Source organism: Salmo trutta, chromosome 31, assembly GCF_901001165.1.
Source record: "Salmo trutta chromosome 31, fSalTru1.1, whole genome shotgun sequence".
In the NCBI taxonomy this organism is placed as follows: Eukaryota; Metazoa; Chordata; class Actinopteri; order Salmoniformes; family Salmonidae; genus Salmo; species Salmo trutta.
In genome coordinates, this window is record NC_042987.1 from 19,902,323 (window position 1) to 19,925,432 (window position 23,110).

Sequence of the window (23,110 nt, forward strand, 5' to 3'; positions counted from 1 at the left end):
ATGAATACGAGGTTCCTCAAAAAGCTCATTCGAATAGAGGAATATGACATGGTTCACACCAAGTAGTCATCTTTTTATGTAGTAAGTATCTTAAATCCCGGGAATGCTTGTTATTGCATCTGAGAGTTGCAGTACAGTCTGAAGTTTCCTCAGGGATATGTCTTGCAAGCTCAATGAAAAATGTTTTGTTTAAAAAGAAAAAAATGTGCCCTCCCAATCCCATACTAGATCTGAACTCTGAAATGAATTCAAACTCTTAATGCCATCTTCTCATACAATTATCTGTATGCATCATTTAACAATAATACATTATACCACCATACTGCTGCTACATCTATGAAAAACATTCAGTTTAAATGTGCAATAAAAAGGGGACAAGGATTAATGAATAAGACAGGTTCTTTAACAGTAAACCAGAGCAGATGCTTTAAACAGAGTTCTGTGCCTAAAGATCTGTGTCAGAGACAGGGTTAGTCCCATACGGACCTCCTTAATTTAGAGGCAATGGGGCCAAACTCAAACACACTCAACTATCCCCACATAGCATAAACACCATGTTTCAAACAGGATCCGGTTTAATACAGAACGAAGCTCAAAATACAATATGGGACTACATCATTGTGCATGTATTGTGCATGCTTTATTTAATAATGGATTTCATACAAAGCCATGTTTTTGGATCACTCCATTCACAAGAGCAGCAGGCTTAAGCCCCTGAAGCTTTTTGTGGTAAACAAAGCTATTCGATTTCCAATATTTAGCTAACTCAACTTCAGCTAATAACAATAAACAGGAAAAAATGTAACCTCCTAAAATGATGACGTTATTAGAATGTTATATGATTTTAATCTGTGATTCCAGGGTTGGGAGTAATCTTGAGGGTCGGACTGACTGACACTCCAAATGTTGTGATTACTTTTGTTGTGAACGCTGTCAATTATGCCTCTCAAACCCATCCCCATTCAAGTGGTAATGACTGAGCTAGGCTTTGAATGGCTCCCTCCTCAGCTCCCTCTCTTTGTTTGACCCAATCAGACTGAACACAGCATCTGCCCGCGGCGCTCACAAATGAATACTGATTTTGAATGAGAACATGTTCTGTCAAAAGCTAGTGATCCACGGGGGAGGTCTGCTGCCTGAAAGCGAGTGCACGAGTGCTTCCTTTATAATCTGCTCTTTCTGGGACTCAGAAACCCCAATGATTCCCTTCACAATCACACGCAGAGAGTTATGACCGGCAATCAGCCATGGCAAGACATTGGGACTGGGAGTGTGTTTCCTACTATTTTCACCTCACATCCCAATTCAACTGCAAACAACATAGGATAAATGCGGAATCATTTCAGATATGCATGTATAGGGGCCAAGCTGTTACCATATGTGCAACACCAGTGGCTGTGGCAAAAAAACAGCTCAACATTTTATCAGAGATATGGTGTGGTTGGTTGTGATTTTGGGCAGGTCTTTGTTCTGGAGGTGTCCATCAGGAGTGGACAAAAGGAGGAGCCTGTAGAATAGGGGGAGGGTCACGGTAAGGGCGTCACATGGTTTGACAAATCAGGATGGCAGGTGTCCAGAATCTTAATGAGCTTTCTCATTTGCCTAACAAAAAAACACCAATCTAGAGGTTCATTCTCAAACAGGGGGATATGCAGCAAGATTACTATGTGGAGACGCAATCATTATTTCCCTACTTACATGACCCTGGCAGCAGCTTCAGTTCAATATTATTGGAAACATTTTGTTGTTTAGAGTCACCAGAGCAGAGTTGAAAATCTGGGAGAAGTAGTCTCTCATTCACACATAGTAATAGTCCTCTTTCTATCGTGCCAAATGTTTATGTTACAGCGCATTACAGTGCATATTACAGTGCTAGTAACCGAAAGGTTGCAAGTTCAAATCCTCGCGCTGACAAGGTACAAATCTGTCGTTCTGCCCCTGAACAAGGCAGTTAACCCACTGTTCCTAGGCCGTCATTGAAAATAATAATTTGCTCTTAACTGACTTGCCTAGTTAAATAAAGGTTAAATAAATTATGCTCCAAATGTGCATGATGAGTCTGTTTTTAATGTTAGTTTGGTGAACTACAGAGAGACCTGATTTGTTTTTGGTCTATTCCCTATGGCTTTTCCATGCAGGTCTCTGAGCTACTTTAGTGATGATTGACTGGGTTCATTTTTCAAATGTATTTCCTTTTAGTGGGCCAAATTGCATTACTCAGAGTTTGATTTATCTAAATCCTTTAGCCAGGGAAAGTCAATTGAGTCTCATGAATTAAGTGATTCATTCTAAGCTTTAATTTCACACGTGATCTTTAAAATGTTTATACTATATATTTCCTGTTATATTTAAGTAACAAGGCCCAAGGGGGTGTGGTACATGGCCTATATACTGTACCACAGCTAAGGGCTGTTCTCTGCACGACACAAAGCGGAGTGCCTGGATACAACCCTTAGCCGTGCCTTATTGGTATTATAAACGGGTTACCAACATAATTAGAGCAGTAAAAATACCATTTTTGTCTTACCCGTGGTATACAGTCTGATATACCACGGCTGTCAGCCAATCAGCATTCAGTGCTCTAACCACTCAGTTTATAATGATCAATAACTTTTACACTTTTTTTACACTGTATAAAATCATTGAGGCACAAATGTGGCACAAAGCCACTTGACCACAATCAGTCTGTCTTTATGTCCCAGAGGTAACTATAGATCACAAAGGTCAACACAGAGACATCAACAGAAGTCAAGGCTGATGGGTCCCTGGCTTCCCTTGTCATTGACACAAGGCATTATCAAAAACACTAATCTGGTTTTAATTTATAATCCTTTATTTAACCAGGTAAGTCACATACATAACTTCATAATCGGTCAGGGAAACCGCTACAATAGAAATCCAATAATATTTCCATAGAAGTTCACCATTTGGCTTTCATTGCTGAGCTAGTCTAACACACAGTATAAATATGTAAATAAGGTAACCAAGCGGTTTACAGCTTAATCTGATCTGAGACATTCAGAAAGCTGAAATAAAACCCCATTAAACCTGAATCTAAATCTCTGCATCTCTACTCATACAACTAGTGAAAGGTCAGTGCAGGCTGGAGGAAAACAATTCAATAATGTGTTCAGTAGATATGTTAAATACAAACCTCTGACACAAAAGCAAAACTCTCCTTCTGCCTCTCTCTCCCCCTGTATCTCTCACTCTTTGAACCTCAAGGAATAGTTTCCCCAAAGTGTTAGTATGAGTGTGTTAGTATGTCACTCATCCTCGGTGAGCACAGCCTGCAGTCAAGTCTGCCTGTAAAGGCCAGTCAAAATGGTCATTGGTCAGGCTGTGCTCACTGAGTATTGGCATAGTCCATGTTTTTCTAAATTTTCCATTAGTCACTTACAATTATCAGATAGTTTGCCACTATGTATTGTCTGTTAAAAATAGCTGAATAGACAAATATAATGACAAATAGTCCTGATTCTGTGTGAATGATCTCCTTTTTTTGTTTTATTTCAGTTTGTTGTTTATTTACTTCTGTCCTGGGACTCATCTCAAGGCATTTTAGGGTATCGCAATGTCTCTCTTACACACATACATTTACATGTGAATGACACATATAAACACAATATACAGTACCAGTCAAAAGTTTGGACACACCTAGAATGCTTTTCCAACAGTCTTGAAGGAGTTCCCACATATGCTGAGCACTTGTTGGCTGCTTTTCCTTCACTCTGCGGTCCAACTCATCCCAAAAAATCTCAAATGGGTTGAGGTCAGGCGATTGTGGTGGCCAGGTCATCTGATGCAGCACTCCATAACTCTCATTCCTGGTCAAATAGCCCATATACAACCCGGAGGTGTGTTGGGTCATTGAAAACAAATGATATTCCCACTAAGCGCAAACCAGATGGGATGGCGTATCGCTGCAGAATTATGTGGTAGCCATGCTGGTTATGTGTGCCTTGAATTCTAAATAAATCACTGACAGTGTCACCAGCAAAGCACCCCCACACCATCACACCTCCTCCTCCATTCTTCACTGTGGGAACCACACATGCAGAGATCATCCGTTCACCTACTCTGCGTCTCACAAAGACACAGCGGTTGGAACCAAAAATCTCAAATTTGGTCTCATCAGACCAAAGGACAGATTTCCACCAGTCTAATGTCCATTGCTCGTGTTTCATGGCTCAAGCAAGTCTCTTCTTCTTATTGGTGTCCTTTAGTAGTGTTTTTTTTATTGTTGCAGCAATTCAACCATGAAGGCCTGATTCACAAAATCTCCTGTGAACAGTTGATGTTGAGATGTGTCTGTTACTTGAACTCTGTGAAACATTTATTTGGGCTGCAATCTGAGGTGCAGTTAACTTTAATGAACTTATCGTCTGCAGCAGAGGTAACTCTGGGTCTTCCTTTCCTGTGGCAGTCCTCATGAGAGCCAGTTTCACCACAGCACTTGATGGTTTTTGAGACTGCACTTGAAGCAATGTTGAAAGTTCTTGACATTATCCACATTGACTGACCTTCATGTCTTAAAGTAATGTTTCTTTTTGCTTATTTGAGCTGTTCTTGCAATAATGTGGACTTGGTCTTTTACCAAATAGGGCTATCTTCTGTATACCGCCTCTACATTGTCACAACACAACTGATTGTCTCAAACACATTAAGGAAAGAAATTCCACAAATTAACTTTTAACAAGGCACACCTGTTCATTTAAATGCATCCCAGGTGACTACCTCATGAAGCTGGTTGAGAGAATGCCAAGAGTGTGCAAAGCTGTCATCAAGGGTGGCTACTTTGAAGAATCTCAAATCTAAAACATATTAAGATTTGTTTAACACTTTTTTGGTTACTACATGATTCCATATGTGTTATTTCATAATTGTGATGTCTTCACTATTATTCTACAATGTAGAAAATAGTAAAAATAAAGAAAAACCCTGAAATGAGTAGGTTTGTCCAAACTTTTGACTGGTACTATATATATATTTAAATAATGACTTTGCTTGCAGGTCAACAGGTCCTAATGTTTAACAGGGACATCTAAAGTGCCTGTCACATGAGACCAGTACTCTCTTCCAGCCATCACTACATCTGTTTCAGTCCTGTGTTTAACAGGGTAGCATAAAGAGCAAAGCATGAACACCTACTTCCTAAAACATGTATGATGATAATATCAATCATAGCATATTGATGTTTTTGTGCATTCAAGCTTATTCATGTACACTCATCAATTATATAAGAACACAGTAGGCGTCCTAATCTAGCCTGTTATAATTACATTTTTAATTAAACTTTTCGGAGACTCGAATTTGTCTTAATTTTAAAAAAAAAGAAACAATCCTGCAGTGCGTTGTAATAAGAACCGCACTCTACAGAAACAAAGTGGCAGAAACATCTATCAAGGATAAATCATTTTGACACCAAACGTAGCCTATAGCCAGCCTACTGTAGCCTGCCATTCAGCATCATCTAGGATCTCTAGGCTATGAGCGAAACAAGGAGGCAGGTCATAGGTAGCTTAGAAGCAGCATAGCCCCCCCTTAATAAATACAATAACATACGGTTCTATATTACTGAAAACACCGGTAATTATTATACTGCCATGTCTTCTAAGCAGGTCTGATGCCGAAGTGGTAAACACTTTGACGCATAACACTTAGTCTGCAATGCCCTGGTCCTGAACAAGAAGAGCACAAAGCAACGTAGCTAAGCGCATACCATATAGGCTACAGTGTGTGTTAATAGCCTACTTACGGGATGCTGAAGATGCTGCGCTGAGGCTGCTGAAGCGACTGAAGATCCAGAGCAGTAACGTTAGCTCCTTTCCCGGAAGCATCTTTAATTAAAGCTTGAAACTAAGCAAATTTTGGCAAGTTGTGTTTTCCGTTGCCTATGGATGTTTCATAACCCGCCTCTACAGGCGGAAGCAAGCTGAAGACAGCTATCCAGATAATGGTTTATTAGCTATATAGAAAGTGGCTGCTACCAAGCGGCTAGCTCACATGCCGGTGCGCAATATTCACTACTTCTCTTGTCACCGAGCAAAACAGTTTTTTGATCGCACTGCCCCATTACCTCTAACGGCATTGTCGGATACTATCTTTATAATTATGATAGGACATACAGAAGAATCGCTGCCAGGTGCTGAATTGGAAATTGCCTTGCCGTTCCCCTATATTTCTGTGATGATGGTATGGTCCACCAAACATTTATTTATATATAAAAAATAATAACAATTATTGTAGCAATAATAACAATAACACACATCAATATAGCGACACTCCTGTGAATACAATGAAAAAAATGTAATAACAGAACACCAGGCGAGCCCCCCCCCAAACAAAAGATTAATTCAGGACATCAATAATATGTGACAAGGCAATGAGACATTAACAGACATACAGAGACATGACTTCTAATAATTTGTACAACTTTTTAAGTTTCACAAGTTTGAGAGATTTATAAAATTGTAACAGTTCAATGAAAAAAATACAAAATAAGATTTTTTTCCACCCCATTTACATTTGTGAATACAATATTTGGCCAGGAGAATAATCATGTTAATAAAATAGTTATGATCGGAATTACAAGGATAAGCATAATGCCATTTAACATCATCAAAGATAAACATACACTACCGTTCAAAAGTTTGGGGTCACTTATAAATGTCTCAACATCAGCAGTGAAGAGGCGACTCTAGGATGCTGGCCTTCTAGGCAGAGTTCCTCTGTCCAGTGTCTGTGTTCTTTTGTCCACCTTAATATTTTATTTTTATTGGCCAGTCTGAGATATGGCTTTTTCTTTGCAACTCTGCCTACATTTACATTTACATTTACGTCATTTAGCAGACGCTCATATCCAGAGCGACTTACAAATTGGTGCATTCACCTTATGATATCCAGTGGAACAACCACTTTACAATAGTACATCTATATCTTTTTTTTTATTTTAATTTTTTAAAAAATTAAATTTGGGGGGGTGGGTTAGAAGGATTACTTTATCCTATCCCAGGTATTCCTTAAAGAGGTGGGGTTTTAGGTGTCTCCGGAAGGTCTAGAAGGCCAGCATCCCGGAGTCGCCTCTTCACTGTTAATGTTGTGACTGGTGTTTTGCGGGTACTATTTAATGAAGCTGCATGTTGAGGACTTGTGCGGTGTCTGTTTCTCAAACTAGAAACTCTAATGTACTTGTCCTCTTGCTCAGTTGTGCACCGGGGCCTCCCTCTCCTCTTTTTATTCTGGTTAGAGCCAGTTTGTGCTGTACTGTAAAGGGAGTAGTACACAGTGTTGTACGAGATCTTCAGTTTCTTGGCAATTTCTCGCATGGAATTGCCTTCATTTATCAGAACAAGGATAGACTGATGAGTTTCAGAATTAAGTTCTTTGTTTCTGGCCATTATGAGCCTGTAATCGAACCCACAAATGCTGATGCTCCAGATACTCAACTAATTTAAAGAAGGCCAGTTTTATTGCTTCTTTAATCAGCACAACAGTTTTCAGCTGTGCTAACATAATTGCAAAAGGGTTTTCTAATGATTAATTAGCCTTTTAAAATGATAAACTTGGATTAGCTAACACAACATCCCATTGGAACACAGGAGTGATGGTTGCTGTTAATGGGCCTCTGTACGCCTATGTAGATATTCCATAAAAAATCTGCCGTTTCCAGCTACAATAGTCATTTACAATAATAACAATGTCTACACTGTATTTCTGATCAATTTGATGTTATTTTAATGGACAAAAAATTTGCTTTTCTTTCAAAAACAAGGACATTTCTAAGTGACCCTAAACTTTTGAACGGTAGTGTAGGTAATTCTGGAGATTTTATACACAATCATTCGTGAATTTCAATCCATTTAATGAGAATGGCAGCATGAAAAATAAATGCTCTAAAGATTCGGAATCAGAGGAACAAAAAACACAAGGCATTTTGTAAAAATGTAATCTTTTGTGCAAGAAATCATTAACACGGTATATTTTAAAATTAGTTTCTTTAACTTTTGGGATATCTGGACAAGTAAGGTAAAAGGTAGTCGCTTTTGACCATAACATGGGTTGGTCACTGTAACGCGGGTCGTCTAATGGGGATCAAGATGCGGCGTGTGACGTGCTCATATTCACTTTTATTAAACTCTTAAACAGCAAAACGACCGTAAACAGTCCCGTCAGGTGCAACATACACAAAACAGGAAACAACCCCCCACATAACACAGGAAAAAAACACCCCTACTAAATAGGACCTTCAATTAGAGGCAACGAGGAACAGCTGCCTCCAATTGAAGGTCAACCCAAGAAACTTAAACATAGAAATAGACACACTAGAACAAACATAGAAATACACTAACATAGAACATAACCCAAAACCCCCAAAACACATAAAACAAACACCCCCTGCCACGCCCTGTACCAAACTACAATAACAAACAACCCCCTTTACTGGTCAGGACGTGACAGTACCCCCCCAAAGGTGCAGACCCCGTATGCACCTAAAAAAAAAAACACAAAATAAACTCCAAATAAAGGGAGGGAAGGGAGGGTGGCCACCGTCACCGACAGTTCTTCCGTGCTACACCCCCCCTTCCTAAACCTCCCCCCACGGAGGTGGCTCTGGCTCCGGGCTTAATCCCCACTCTAAATGGTCCACCCCTGCTGAAGGCTCAGGGCTGTAGCCCACCACTGAAGGCTCTGGGCTGAGGGGCGACTCTGGCTGCGCCGGACTGGCGGGCGACTCTGGCTGCGCCGGACTGGCGGGCCGTCTCTGTCGGTTCCAGACTGTGGGCCGTCTCTGTCGGTTCCGGACTGTGGGCCGTCTCTGTCGGTTCCGGACTGTGGGACGTTGCCGGAAACACTGGATGGGGAACTGTCGCCGGAAGCTTTAGACGGGGCACTGTCACCGGAAGCTCTAGACGGGGCACTGTCGCCGGAAGCTCTAGATGGGGACTGCGCACTGAAAGCCTGATGCGTGGGACTGGCTTTGGAGGCGCCAGACTAGTGACACGCATCACAGGGCTAGTGCGAGGAGCAGGAACAGGACGTACTGGACTGGGCAGGCGCACTAAAGGCCTGGTGTGTGGGACTGGCTTTGGAGGCGCCAGACTAGTGACACGCACCTCAGGGCTAGTGCGAGGATCAGGACGTACTGGACTGTGGAGGCTTACCGGAGAGAGAGTGCAAGAAGCAGGCTCATGCTCGACACAATAAGCACGGGAGTTTGCTCAGGCTCACCCCTGGGCCAGCCAAACTACCCGTGTGCCCCCCCCCAAAAAATATGGGGGCTGCCTCCCGTTCTTCCCTGGTAGACTCCGATATCGTTCAATGACTTGCCTCCAAGTCCAGTTTCTCCTCTCCATCCATTCCAATACCGACCAGGTGTCCATCTCTGCCCGGGCACGCCGCTTGATCCAGTCATGGTGGGTGGTTCTGTAACGCGGGTCGTCTAATGGGGACCAAGACGTGGAGTGTGACGTGCTCATATTCACTTTTATTAAACTCTTAAACAACAAAACAAAACGACTGTAAACAGTCCCGTCAGGTGCAACATACACAAAACAGGAAACAACCACCCACAAAACACAGGGAAAAACACCCCTACTAAATAGGACCTTCAATTAGAGGCAATGAGGAACAGCTGCCTCCAATTGAAGGTCAACCCAAGAAACTTAAACATAGAAATAGACATACTAGAACAAACATAGAAATACACTAACATAGAACATAACCCAAAAACCATGAAACACATAAAACAAACACCCCCTGCCATGCCCTGACCAAACTACAATAACAAATAACCCCCTTTACTGGTCAGGACGTGACAGTCACTTCCATAGCAATATATTGAATTACAATCACCAAAAATTACTTCATTAACTGCCAATCGTATTGTTGCATTTTTTTATCCAAAAGATTCAAGTCATTAATTTGTAAACTTGGAAAAGAGAGAAAAACCTCATAATATAACAAAGTGTTCTTAATAAGTCCATGTAAAGGAAGTGGAATTGCTTTGCAAACCTTCATATATTTTCTCTCAGTAATATTAACCTGAAATTTACCAATGAACTCAAACGACAAAAACTCCCCAGTGTTGTCTACCAAATCACATACAACATGAATACCCTTGTCAAACCAAAGGCCTTTGAAAATGGATTTCCTATTAATTTTAATAACTCTATTACAAATCAATCTTTTGTGGGGGGAAAATTGTGCTTGAATATCATTTTCCAGAAAAATAATATTTGCTGGTGAAACTTAGACAATTTCACGGGTAATTTTGGAGGGTCAAAATCACATTTCATTAGGAATTCAAGTCCACCAAGTTGACTAAACAGACTGTTAGGGATATGATACCACATTGAGGTAGGGTTAGACGGACAGAATTTCAACCATTTAATTTTAAAAGCACCCACTAACGACTCAAAATAAATAGCCTGTAAACCTCCACGATCATAGTGTCACGGATGTCGTAAGGAGAAGAGGACCAAAGTACAGCGTGTGTGTCATTCCACATTTTATTTATACTGTGAAACTATGCAATACATAAATACACTGAATGAAAAAACAACAAACCGTGACGCAGAGATGAACACATACACAACTCAAAATTAATCACCCACAAAACCCAGGTGGAAAAACCCCTACTTAAGTATGATCTCCAATTAGAGACAACGAGGACCAGCTGCCTCTAATTGGAGATCATCCCAAACAAAACCCCAACATTGAAATACAAAACTAGAACCTAAACATAGAAATAGAAAACATAGAAGAAGAAAAACCTGTCACGCCCTGACCTACTCTACCATAGAAAATAACATCTTTCTATGGTCAGGACGTGACACATAGTCTTTCACTAATTGAGATTTCCGAATATAATGCATTTTATTCTTCCAAACAAATGTAAATATAACAGAATTGACTTTTTAAAATGTCATTAGAAGAAAGAAAAAGGGATTGACTTTGGTAAATGATTCTAGATAAACCATCTGTCTTGGACAAAGAATATGACCCAAAATTGAGATATCACATTGCAGCCACTGACTTAATGAAACTCTCATGGAATTAATCCTATTATCGATTTTTAAAGATTCTCTATCAGAATTTTTTTCTGTGACAAGAATTCCTAAATATTTTACTTCCTTTTTAACAGGTATGGAGGCAATGTTGACGGAGTCACAGCAATGAATTGGCATGCGATCAACCCAGAGACCATAGAACATTTCCTGGTTCTGTCACTAGCCAAGGGAATTGCCGCTCTATCCTTTAGGAAAAGGGCAGTGTCATCTGCAAATTGACTGATATTTTTTTCTTTACCAAAAATATGGATCCCTTTAAAATTCTCAGATTTATTAAGAAATACGACTAGTAAATCTGTGGCTAAAATAAATAAAAGAGGGGAGATTGGACAACCCTGTCTAATTCCTCTAGCAATAGAGAAACGAAGGGAAGTGCCATTACTCATAGCCACCGAACTGCTAATATCATTATACATCATACTTATCACTTTACAGACATTCTCCCCAAACCCAAAAGTAGAGAGAGTTCTAAATAAAAAGTTGTGCTCTAAAGTGTCAAAAGCCTTTAAAAAATCTAAACACAATATAAAGCCATCATCTTCTATGAACTCACTATAATCAAAAATATCTAAAACCAATCGTATATGGTTAGGGATAATCCTTCCTTTAATGAAGGCTGATTGAGTTCCACTGATTATATCATCAAGGCCTTTTTTCAGCCTATTGGCATAGACATGAGCTAGCAACTTATAGTCAGTTGCCAACAACTTAATTGGTCTCCAATTGTCCAGGTAAAGAGAGTCCTTCTTTGGTTTGAGTATAACAACTATTAGTCCCTGTCTCCAAGAAGGATGTAAGATAGCATTAGCAATACCCTCTTGTAGACCGAAAGCAATAACTCTCTCAAATCAGGCCAAAAATATCAATAGAATTCAGGAGTCAGGCCATCGAGTCCAGGAGATATATCTATAGGCATTTGTTTAATGGCTTGGTCCAACTCAGTATTATCTATATCAGAATCACAAAGTTTAATAAACCTTTCTTCTATAACAGAGTTATTAACTGAATCAAAAAAGGAATCCAAGCCGCCTTCTGAAAGATGAGGTTCATTTAGTGAACTGTAGAATGGTCCACCAAACATACACAAGGGGACACGCTTCTGTGACGTGAAATTACTGAGTGTTTTTTCTATACCCCTTTACCGTCACACACACTTCCTTTCCATAACAACACAGCCATATCTGAATCATATGGCTCTACCTGTACAGAGCACATGCCCCTTTGCCCTTCCAGTCTCCAAAGTGCCCTTATGGGTGGTGGTGTCAGGCTGAACACCTGCCTCCTGAAAGGTCTGTGCACGGCCCTGCCCGGAATGATTATGTTGAGTTGTTGGCGCTCAATATATATACTGCTCAAAAAAATAAAGGGAACACTTAAACAACACAATGTAACTCCAAGTCAATCACACTTCTGTGAAATCAAACTGTCCACTTAGGAAGCAACACTGATTGACAATAAATTTCACATGCTGTTGTGCAAATGGAATAGACAACAGGTGGAAATTATAGGCAATTAGCAAGACACCCCCAATAAAGGAGTGGTTCTGCCAGCAGCAGGACCGCTACCTCCGCCTTTGTGCAAGGAGGAGCAGGAGGAGCACTGCCAGAGCCCTGCAAAATGACCTCCAGCAGGCCACAAATGTGCATGTGTCTGCTCAAACGGCCAGAAGCAGACTCCATGAGGGTGGTATGAGGGCCCGACATCCACAGGTGGGGGTTGTGCTTACAGCCCAACACCGTGCAGGACGTTTGGCATTTGCCAGAGAACACCAAGATTGGCAAATTCGCCACTGGCGCCCTGTGCTCTTCACAGATGAAAGCAGGTTCACACTGAGCACGTGATAGACATGACAGTCTGGAGACGCCGTGGAGAACATTCTGCTGCCTGCATTATCCTCCAGCATGACCGGTTTGGCGGTGGGTCAGTCATGGTGTGGGGTGGCATTTCTTTGGGGGGCCGCACAGCCCTCCATGTGCTCGCCAGAGGTAGCCTGACTGCCATTAGGTACTGAGATGAGATCCTCAGACCCCTTGTGAGACCATATGCTGGTGCGGTTGGCCCTGGGTTCCTCCTAATGCAAGCCAATGCTAGACCTCATGTGGCTGGAGTGTGTCAGCAGTTCCTGCAAGAGGAAGGCATTGATGCTATGGACTGGCCCGCCCGTTCCCCAGACCTGAATCCAATTGAGCACATCTGGGACATCATGTCTCACCCCATCCACCAACGCCACGTTGCACCACAGACTGTCCAGGAGTTGGCGGATGCTTTAGTCCAGGTCTGGGAGGAGATCCCTCAGGAGACCATCTGCCACCTCATCAGGAGCATGCCCAGGCGTTGTAGGGAGGTCATACAGGCACGTGGAGGCCACACACACTACTGAGCCTCATTTTGACTTGTTTTAAGGACATTACATCAAAGTTGGATCAGCCTGTAGTGTGGTTTTCCACTTTAATTTTGAGTGTGACTCGAAATCCAGACCTCCATGGGTTGATAAATTGGATTTCCATTGATTATTTTTGTGTGATTTTGTTGTCAGCACATTCAACTATGTAAAGAAAAAAGTATTTAATAAGATTATTTCATTCATTCAGATCTAGGATGTGTTGTTTAAGTGTTCCCTTTATTTTTTTGAGCAGTGTATATATATTTTTATATCTGTGTTATTTCACGGAATAATTCTGAACATAGCCTACTGCAACTATATAACTAAACATGTATAGGTTAATAACATCTACTGCACTGATAACATTGCAGTCTGAGGGAAGGCCGTCATGCACCCCAAAAATCTGAAGGGGCATAAAGTATGTGAACATGGCTGGGGGGTGGAGAATTTGCATTTTTCAAACACCTGAAACAGCCTTTTCCTGCTATCTAAAGTCATATCATTATGCTTCATTCTATGTCAAAAGTATGTCTATTTTCTAAAGTCTACAAACCTTGCCAGCAGGCATGCCAGCTAAAATAGTTAGACAAGCTAGCTACTCTAACTTGATAGCCTAAAGTTCTCAAAGGAGAAAAGCAAGAATCGTGTAAACTAACAGGCGGACCACAAACAGGCAAACAACGGCGCAGTATAACAGTGGTGTGCAGAACGGCATCTCGGAATGCACAACTCGTTGGTCCTTGTCACGGATGGGCTACTGCAGCATAGGGTGGTGCGGTCTGCACAACGCGTCACCAGGGGCAAACTACCTGTCCTCCAGGACACCTACAGCCCCGATGTCACAGGAAGGCCAAAAAGATAATCGAGGACAACCACCTGAGACACTGCATGTTCACCCCGCTACCATCCAGAAGGTGAGGTCAGTACAGGTGCATCAAAGCTGGGACGAGAGACTGAAAAACAGCTTCTTTCTCAAGGCCATGAGACTGTTAATTTAAACAGCCATCACAAACACAGAGAGGCTGCTGCCTACTTACAGACTTGAAATCATTTGCAACTTTAATAAATGGATCACTTGTCACTTTAATAATGCCTCTTTAATAATGTTTACTTACCTTGCAATACTCATCTCATATGTATATACTGTATTTTATTGCATCTTGCCTATGCCGCTCTGTCATTGCTCATCCATACATTTATATGTATATATTCTTATTCCATTCCTTTACTTAGATGTGTGTGTATAAGGTAGTTGTTGTGGAATGGTTAGATTACTTGTTAGATATTGCTGCACTGTCAGAACTAGAAGCACAAGCATTTCACAACACTCACAATAACAGCTGCTAACCATGTATATGTGACCAATAAAATGTGAAGGAAAAAAAAGCAGACAACCGTACCGGGTTCCACTCCTATCAGCTAAAAACAAGAAGAAGGGGCTCCAGTGGGCACGTGATCACCAACACTGGACAATTGAGGAGTGGAAAAACATTACCTGGTCCAACGAACTTTGGTTCCTGCTGCGTCATACTGATGGCAGAGTTAGGATTTGGCGCAAACAGCAATAATACATGACACCAGGCAGGATGGGGCCAACAGTACAGGCTGGTGGCGGTGGTGTAATGGTGTGGGGAATGCTTTCCTGGCATAGGTTAGGTCCCTTGATACCAAGTGAGCAACATTACCATGCCAAGAAGAATTCAGGCTGTTCTGGAGGCAAAGGGATTAGATGGGCATACCTAATAAACTGGCCACAGCGTATATACATATATTTTAAAGAAGACATATCTAAGGGGGCACAGGGACATGACACCTCTGGTCTGAGGGCTACAGCGGTCTGCCTACAAAAAGGGGGAATGTTGAAAAGTGTTAGGAATAACAGTCTCGCCTCATATAACTTAAAATATTCATCCAGAGCCACAGACTAATCACTAACTTGAAGGAGAATTCTAATTTGAATGTTTAATTTGTTTTTGCCTCAGGAGGTTTTCATCCATTATCCATATGAGTAATATGTGTAATTTAGTCAAACAGTGGATGGACACACTTGAAAGAAAACTACAGTAGCCCTACTCAATCTTCTGACTTGAACGTTGCTGGATCAAATCCCCTAGCTGACAAGGTAAAAATCTGTTGTTCTGCCCGAGCAAGGCAGTTAACCCACTGTTCACCAGGTGCCGAAGACGTGGATGTCGATTAAGGCAGCCCCCCGCACCTCTCTGATTCAGAGGGGTTGGGTTAAATGTGGAAGACACATTTCAGTTGGACAACTGACTAGGTATCCCCCTTTCCCTTTATTTTTACCTCATCAGATCATTAATTTAACTTGACTAGGCCTAATTATCTAGGTCTACTTACAGTGGATTTAAAAAGTCTACACACACACCCCTCTTAAAATGCCAGGTTTTTGTGATGTAAAATAATGAGACAAAGAAATCATGTCAGAACTTTTTCCACCTTTAATGTGACCTATAACGTGAACAATTCAATTGAAAAACAAACTGAAATCTTTTAGGGGGAAAAATAAAAAATAAAAAACTCACAATAACCTGGTTGCATAAGTGTGCACACCCTTAAACTAATACTTTGTTGAAGCACCTTTTGATCTTATTACAGCACTCAGTCTTTTTGGGTAGGAGTCTATTAGCATGGCACATCTTGATGTGGCAATATTTGCCCACTCTTCTTTGCAAAAGCGCTCCAAATCTGTCAGATTGCGAGGACATCTCCTGTGCACAGCCCTCTTCAGATCACCCCAGAGATGTTCAATTGGATTCAGGTCTGGGCTCTGGCTGGGCCATTCCAAAACGTTAATCTTCTTCTGGTGAAGCCATGCTTTCGTGGATTTGGATGTGTGCTTTGGGACGTTGTCGTGCTGAAAGGTGAACTTCCTCTTCATCTTCAGCTTTCTAACGGACGCCTGAAGGTTTTGTGCCAAAATTGCCTGGTATTTGGAACTGTTCATAATTCCCTCCACCCTGACTCAGGCCCCGGTTCCAGCTGAAGAAAAACAGCCCCAAAGCATGATGCTGCCACCACCATGCTTCACTGTGGGTAAGGTGTTCTTTGGGTGATGTGCAGTGTTGTTTTTGCGCCAAACATACCTTTTGGAATTATGGCCAAAAAGTTCAACCTTGGTTTCATCAGACCATAACACATTTTCCCACGTGCTTTTGGGGTCATTGATGTTTGTTTTTGCAAACTTCAGCCGGGCTTGGATGTTTTTCATTGTAAGAAAAGGCTTCTGTCTTGCCACTCTACCCCATAGCCCATTCATATGAAGAATAGGGGAGATTGTTGTCACATGTAGCACACAGCCAGTACTTGCCAGAAATTCCTGCAGTTCCTTTAATGTTGCTGTAGGCCTCTTGGAAGCATCCCTGACCAGTTTTCTCATCTTTTCATACATTTTGGAGGGACATCCAGTTATTGGTAATGTCTCTGTTGTGCCATATTTTCTCCACTTGATGATGACTGTCTTCACTGTGCTCCATGGTATATGTAATGCTTTGGAAATTATTTTGTACCCTTCTCCTGACTGCTATCTTTCAACAATGAGATCCCTCTGATGCTTTGGAAGCTCTCTGCGGACCATGGCTTTTGCGCTGAGATGCAACTAAGAAAATGTCAGGAAAATCCTACTAGAACAGCTGAACTTCAGTTGTGATTAATCAGAGTCACTTTAAATGATGGCAGGTGTGTAATGACTTCTATTTAACATGAGTTTGAATGTGATTGGTTAATTCTGAACACAGCCACATCCCCAGTTATAAGAGGGTGTGCACACTTATGCAACCAGGTTATTGTAAGGTTTTTATTTTTCATTTTTCCCCCTCGAAGATTTGTTTGTTTTTCAATTGAATTGTTCACATTATAGTTCACATTAACAGTAGAAAAAGCTCAGACATGATTTATCTTTGTCTCATTCTTTTACATCACAAAAACCTGGCATTTTAACAGGGGTGTGTAGACTTTTTATATCCACTGTATATTACGCAAACATAAACAAGCCCTTTTGTGTTCAAAAGTAATACCTACACCCGGCACTTTTATTTTCTTATCTGTCTCACTGGAGAAGACTTACACCATATGTGAAGTACACCTACTGTGAATGTTGTGAATGCTCATCTTTGTGAATTGTGTGATCATCTCTTCCCTGTTTCTCTCAGCTTGTATGACCTATTCTCAAAAGAATAGGTCAATGGTATTTTATTTTCTGGGGATATTATATGTTATTGATTGGTCTTTTCCACGCCATTGCTCTGAAATAAACACCACAGTAGGCAATGTGGCAGCAACCTCAGCATCAATGATTCATACAGTACTTAGATATGATTTTTATTACATGAAGCTTACGATTTTACTCACTTCTTCAAAATGTCATCCATACAGATATCCCCCTTTTGGCCCTAAAATCCATAAGCCTGAATAGAACATTCACTCACTCTGGGCTTTGAACCTTTCACAGTGTTTCAAATTCAGTTCCTTCAGCTCTACTTGTTTTCCTTGTGTGTGTTGCAATATTTACAGCAGTAAAAGGTTAGTAAGAGGGGAGGAAAATCCAAGTCATATAATATGGAACACACAGGCTCACATAATTAGAATTCCCTAGAGATCCTCTCTGATTCTCAAGATTTTGCAGTGTACAAAGAGGTCATGTTTGCCTCTAGCCTTAAGGGAACAAGGACTACACAAGAGAACATAGTAAATAGAAAAAGGTTGTGTGGCAGCAGCTCTGCAAGCTTATCTTATCTGACTATGATGTGAAGTTGTGCAAAACAAACTGAGCCGGAATAACTATTAGATTGATGTTAGAATTAAATGAAAAACAGAAGATAATGAACTTGATTTAATCAATCCATTCAGGGTGTACTGTCATCATATCAGTAATGGAAGACAGCATTAGTCCTTCCTTAGAGGAAACATCGTCCCCAGGCTGTATTACAACCGGCTGTGATTTGTCCCATAGGGCGGCGCACAATTGGCCCAGCGTTGTCTGGGTTTGGCCGGTGTAAGCCGTCATTGTAAATAAGTATTTGTTCTTAACTGACTTGCCTAGTTAAATATAAGTTAAATAAAAATAAAAATTGCGCACAGCACATATAAGCCTGGGACATCAAGGATTCAAAGTTGGCCTTAGTGGGTGTGAACATTGAATTCTATGGGAGTGACCTTACTGAGTAAAGTATTTCTCACTTCATTTTAGCCAATCACATGACTGCAAGGCATAAATCCGTAAACACATACGGGGGGGTGGGGGGGGGGAGGTGTTGTGGGAGATAATTGGTCGGTAGATTAAGCCAAATAAGACAACGCGTCGCGAGTTTCTCCCGATCTTTCTGTATTGGCTAACTAAGGCCAAGTTTGATGTGTTGGCCCACCAGACTCTTCGCGCATTTGGGGCGGAAGTGTCTGGGAAAGAGATTAGAGGAAATATAACCAATAATGTGTTGATCAAAACAATACGGTGAATTCCAACACTCTTGATCAGTGTTCATATTTTCAGTTATTTAGAGGAAATTGACACCAGAGATTTGAATTCTTACTAAGCCAGATTTATTTACAGAGCAAACAAATATGAACTGAAGACAATAATATACAAACACTTCTCGGCATTTGAGCCCATGTCTTGTTGCAGCTAGTCAGTCAGTCCGGGGAGATATTCAACCACCACTGCAAGACAAGATCGCAATTCATTAATATAAAAGAGATCAGAATGTTTTAAAATATGAAAAAGCAATTGCCATGAAGGAACACTGCCATCTATCATCATTGTGCAGTGATTGATTTACAAAAGGGCTATTCAAATGCCGGCCCACAGTCCAGATCGGGCCATTTTCTCAATTCACACTGGACCCCTGATCAGTTCTGGAACATTATTTAAAAAATCTGGGGAGGAAATTCCATGCAAAAATCTTAAGTTTATTGACAAAATGATAAATGCTACTAGGCCCATTTGTGTAGTTTCTAGCGTTAGATGGGAAATGAATAATTTATTTTTTCTTCCTTTAGCATTAGAATGGCTTGGACTATAGCATCTATTATGACCACATTCCTGAAAGCTAAGACTCTCAGGAACGTGCGCCTTCCGTTTCCCCTCTACGACGCTCACAAGGTGTGCAGGACTCGTTAGAAGGACGTATGAGAAAAAAAGACGGACAATAACTTGGGCTGTGATGATACCATTGTCGCAATATTTTTTTCCATGGCAAAAATTAAAACATATAGCACACCAAACTATTTGGTCCTTGAAAAACCTGCTATATGTAAAATATTGACTTCTATAGCTTGGAAAATAATTAGGGCCGGGACAATACCAGTATCACGATACTCGTTAGTATTGTGGCAAGGAAACAAAACACAAAGCGGCTTTAACTTTTTTTTTTTTTTAAACAGCCCTATTTTTGGAAACAAACATAATGTTGTCATCCAGAGTAACATTTATTTATTTCCCAAGCTATAGCACACAATATTTTACATACAGCATGTTTTTAAAGGACCAAATAGTTTGGTCTGCTATACGTTTTAATTTTTGCCATGGAAAAAAATATTGAGATACTGGTATCGTCCCGGCCCTACTAATGTCTGGAGAAAATGAATTCAAAGCATACTTCCTTTAGACTAAAATGTTGAATAAGGCTACCGGATTGCTATATCTTCATGTGTGATTTATAATCTTTATTGAGATAGTGGCAATAAGGCCAGAGTCAAAGGTTTTCTTAAATACATTGGTACACATTTGTTTCCTAATATAGAGCATCACATAGCCTGCTGGTCCATCTTATCACTGTGTTAAGGCAATAAAGACAAAATACTTTGTTTTCAGAGGGGGAAAAAAATGACCAAATTACTTTCAGCAACATTTAAGTGCGTTATATGGTGTGTGTGTGTGCATAGTTATATATAGTTCTTCTGAAGAATAATTGCATATTGAAAAATGTTCAGCCCCCCTGCAACCATAAAAGTATAGTTGAATAGCCCTGATTTACATGAATACTAGGCTACTGTTGATTAATACTTACACAATGATGTTGTTGATGGGGATGTGGATGAGTTTGACAAAGAAACCAATGAAACCCATGATAGCAAAACCTATTGCTGTGGCCATTGCAATCTTTGAGAATTCTGAAATTAAAAATAACAAAGTTAAATCAGAATTTTGCATGGCCAAATTTTGGTGGCTGCTACCTTACACAGTTTGGTTGACCTGAGGCTAACAAATCATTAAATCAAATCATGTACAATATTGTAAAACAATGTAGTTTGCTACCTTCTGTTAGTGCATCGCGATTAACCAAAATGTTGGTTATTTTTCGTTTTTTAAAACAGCTAATTGACCGACAGCAGTAAAATTATGTGAATTCTATTTTGTTTGTTTTATTTCGGTGTGCTTAATAGTACATTGAGCAGTTTCTCTAGAAATCACACATTCCGGGCTAGATGTGATTTATGTAGTAGTTTCCAACAGGCCAATATTCTATATTCTACATAGTTTAGTGAAGAAAACATAGTAATTAACTACAATGACCATAATCCATTGCGTGCCTTGTCCGGTCTGTGTGTTTCTTTGCCTGCTATGTTAGGTTTGCGTGGGGAAGACATGGAGAGTGAAGAGACGAGAGAAGAATGCGCGAACGAGAGGGGGAGTGTAGTTACTTCACGAGGTATCTCTACCAGAAAATACATGAACTAAGTGATGGATAGTTGGTATTAAGCAGTCATAAAAGTGCACCTTATTTACTAATAAAAATGTTATTTTGAGAGACAGCATAGGTAGCAGTTTTATACAGATGCGATAATGACTTGGAATTAAATAATAAAGTCATCAAATGTTATATACATACACAACTGAAATATTTTATTAAAGTAATGTGAATAAATGTTGGTTAATAAGTGATAAACAGTAATGGGCAGTCACTACCATCATGGGACTTATTAATTGTTTTATTCTGTGTCGTTACATCATTAAACCCACAATGCATTTGCATTATTTTTTTTATACATCGAAACTGAAAGATTTTTTTATAATCGAACCGAAATTACCTCAAAAAGCACTAATCGCGCAGCACTACCTTTTGTATGCAACAATGCTACCTTACGAAGTTAGATCAACCAGAGGCTAACAAATCATTAAATCAATTCAATACAATAAATGTACGATATTGTTATTGTAAAAAATGATGTATGGATTTGGACAGTCAACTGATAAAAGCAGAAAATAAAGACAGTGACAGAAAGGAATGATCTATAATACAAATAAATATGCCCAGTCAGTTCTACGCATCTATGATGACATCATGTTAGGAAGGGAGGCTTGTGAGAATTCCTCAAAAGGTAACTAACTACATTTTGTTTACAGTATAAGGGTACCATGTTGTCTAAGAAACGTCGACCATTCACAACAGCCAAACAGACAGCCATTCATGATAAGGATAAATAACAATGATATAAAATAGATGACCTTTTCTGTCTGGCTTGGTACACCTCTTCACAAGCCGAATTGAGTCCTTCACAAACTGCCGGCTGGGCTCCACAAATTGCATTACTTGGTCCATGTTGGAAAGGATTTGATCCTAATGGGGGAACAATAAATACAATTTATAAGTTAATGTATAGGCCTACTCAGCAGCATATATACATCTAATACAGTGTAAGCTTTTAGGTTAGTGTCATTTTGCTGTAGCTCAGTAGCCTATACACCAGTGTAACCCTCCAGTACCATAAACTTCAGGCTTGGGTAGCCTTAATATTTCAACACACTGGTTTGTGCCAATGTTTAACATTTCATGAAGACATTGAAATAGTTAGTTACACTGTAGCCGATACTGCAGCTCAGCCAATGAAAGATAGCTACATTGTAACGACTGTTCTTCTGAAAACAATATATTGGTAAAGATCTTACAATGCGTGTCTTAATGAAACTTCTAAACTATTAACAACACAAAAATAGATCTGTAAATTAATGTGCTAGGGTAATTGTAGTAGACTTACCGGAGTTCTCTTCTGAAGACCTATTTATGTGACTGCTCTATGTAAAGGCCACGTATGTTCTAAAAGCTGAGGTCGACATCGGGGAAATACGCATGCGCTCAAGGGTAACTCGGATGTGAAAGATGACGCCAACTCTGACGCACGCGAAATAGGAAAAGTAGCGACATTCTTCGGGGCTACAAACCGAACTTTCGTGTCCTGAGTAAATCTAGTAAATGTACTTACTTATGAATCAAATAATGCCTAATGGAATAGGTAAGCTACATGCTCTCCTGAGAACCTCTAAATGGATATTGTAAACAACCGTGCCCGTGATAATTCCGAAACCAGTGTACTTCTGTGAACATAATGCTAAAAAAGAAAGGGAGTGCCTGTTAAATACATGTTATTGGTTTAGGCAGCTTGTATGAATACAATTAAATCCTCTCCTGCCCAGATAGGAATATTTTTTACTAACATGAACATAGGCTAAAAAGGTCTGTCCTCATGCATACACCCTTAAATCAAATGTAAATCCACCTATTCCTCTACAATGTATGGAAACCATTTCTAGACGCAGTCATTCAGGCATGGACTTTGAAGCTGTGCAAGATTGAATGCAGTCACTCACTCACTAGATGGTAGTAAGGTGCCATGTACTGCATATGGCTGTCTTTCAGAAAAC

At 40.3% G+C, this 23,110-nt stretch overlaps 2 protein-coding genes across 2 annotated transcripts in view; both read right to left on the reverse strand.

Moving 5' to 3' along the window:
* The window catches only part of LOC115169710 (contactin-associated protein-like 2), a 60,449-nt gene extending 54,466 nt beyond the window's left edge, over window positions 1-5,983 (reverse strand). Inside the window, exon 1 of the mRNA XM_029725608.1 lies at window positions 5,759-5,983. Coding sequence (XP_029581468.1) covers window positions 5,759-5,840 — 82 coding nt within the window. The 5' untranslated portion in view covers window positions 5,841-5,983. The remainder of the gene's footprint in view (window positions 1-5,758) is intronic.
* Window positions 5,984-18,988: 13,005 nt separating this feature from the next.
* LOC115169711 (protein transport protein Sec61 subunit gamma) lies at window positions 18,989-22,567 on the reverse strand. The gene is made up of 4 exons (XM_029725609.1): window positions 22,447-22,567; window positions 21,917-22,028; window positions 20,478-20,580; window positions 18,989-19,128 (listed from the first exon to the last, which is right to left on the reverse strand). The coding sequence occupies exons 2-4, from the start codon at window positions 22,008-22,010 to the stop codon at window positions 19,119-19,121; spliced, it is 207 nt and encodes a 68-aa protein (XP_029581469.1). The 5' UTR covers window positions 22,011-22,028; window positions 22,447-22,567; the 3' UTR covers window positions 18,989-19,118.
* Between the last annotated feature and the right edge of the window lie 543 nt (window positions 22,568-23,110).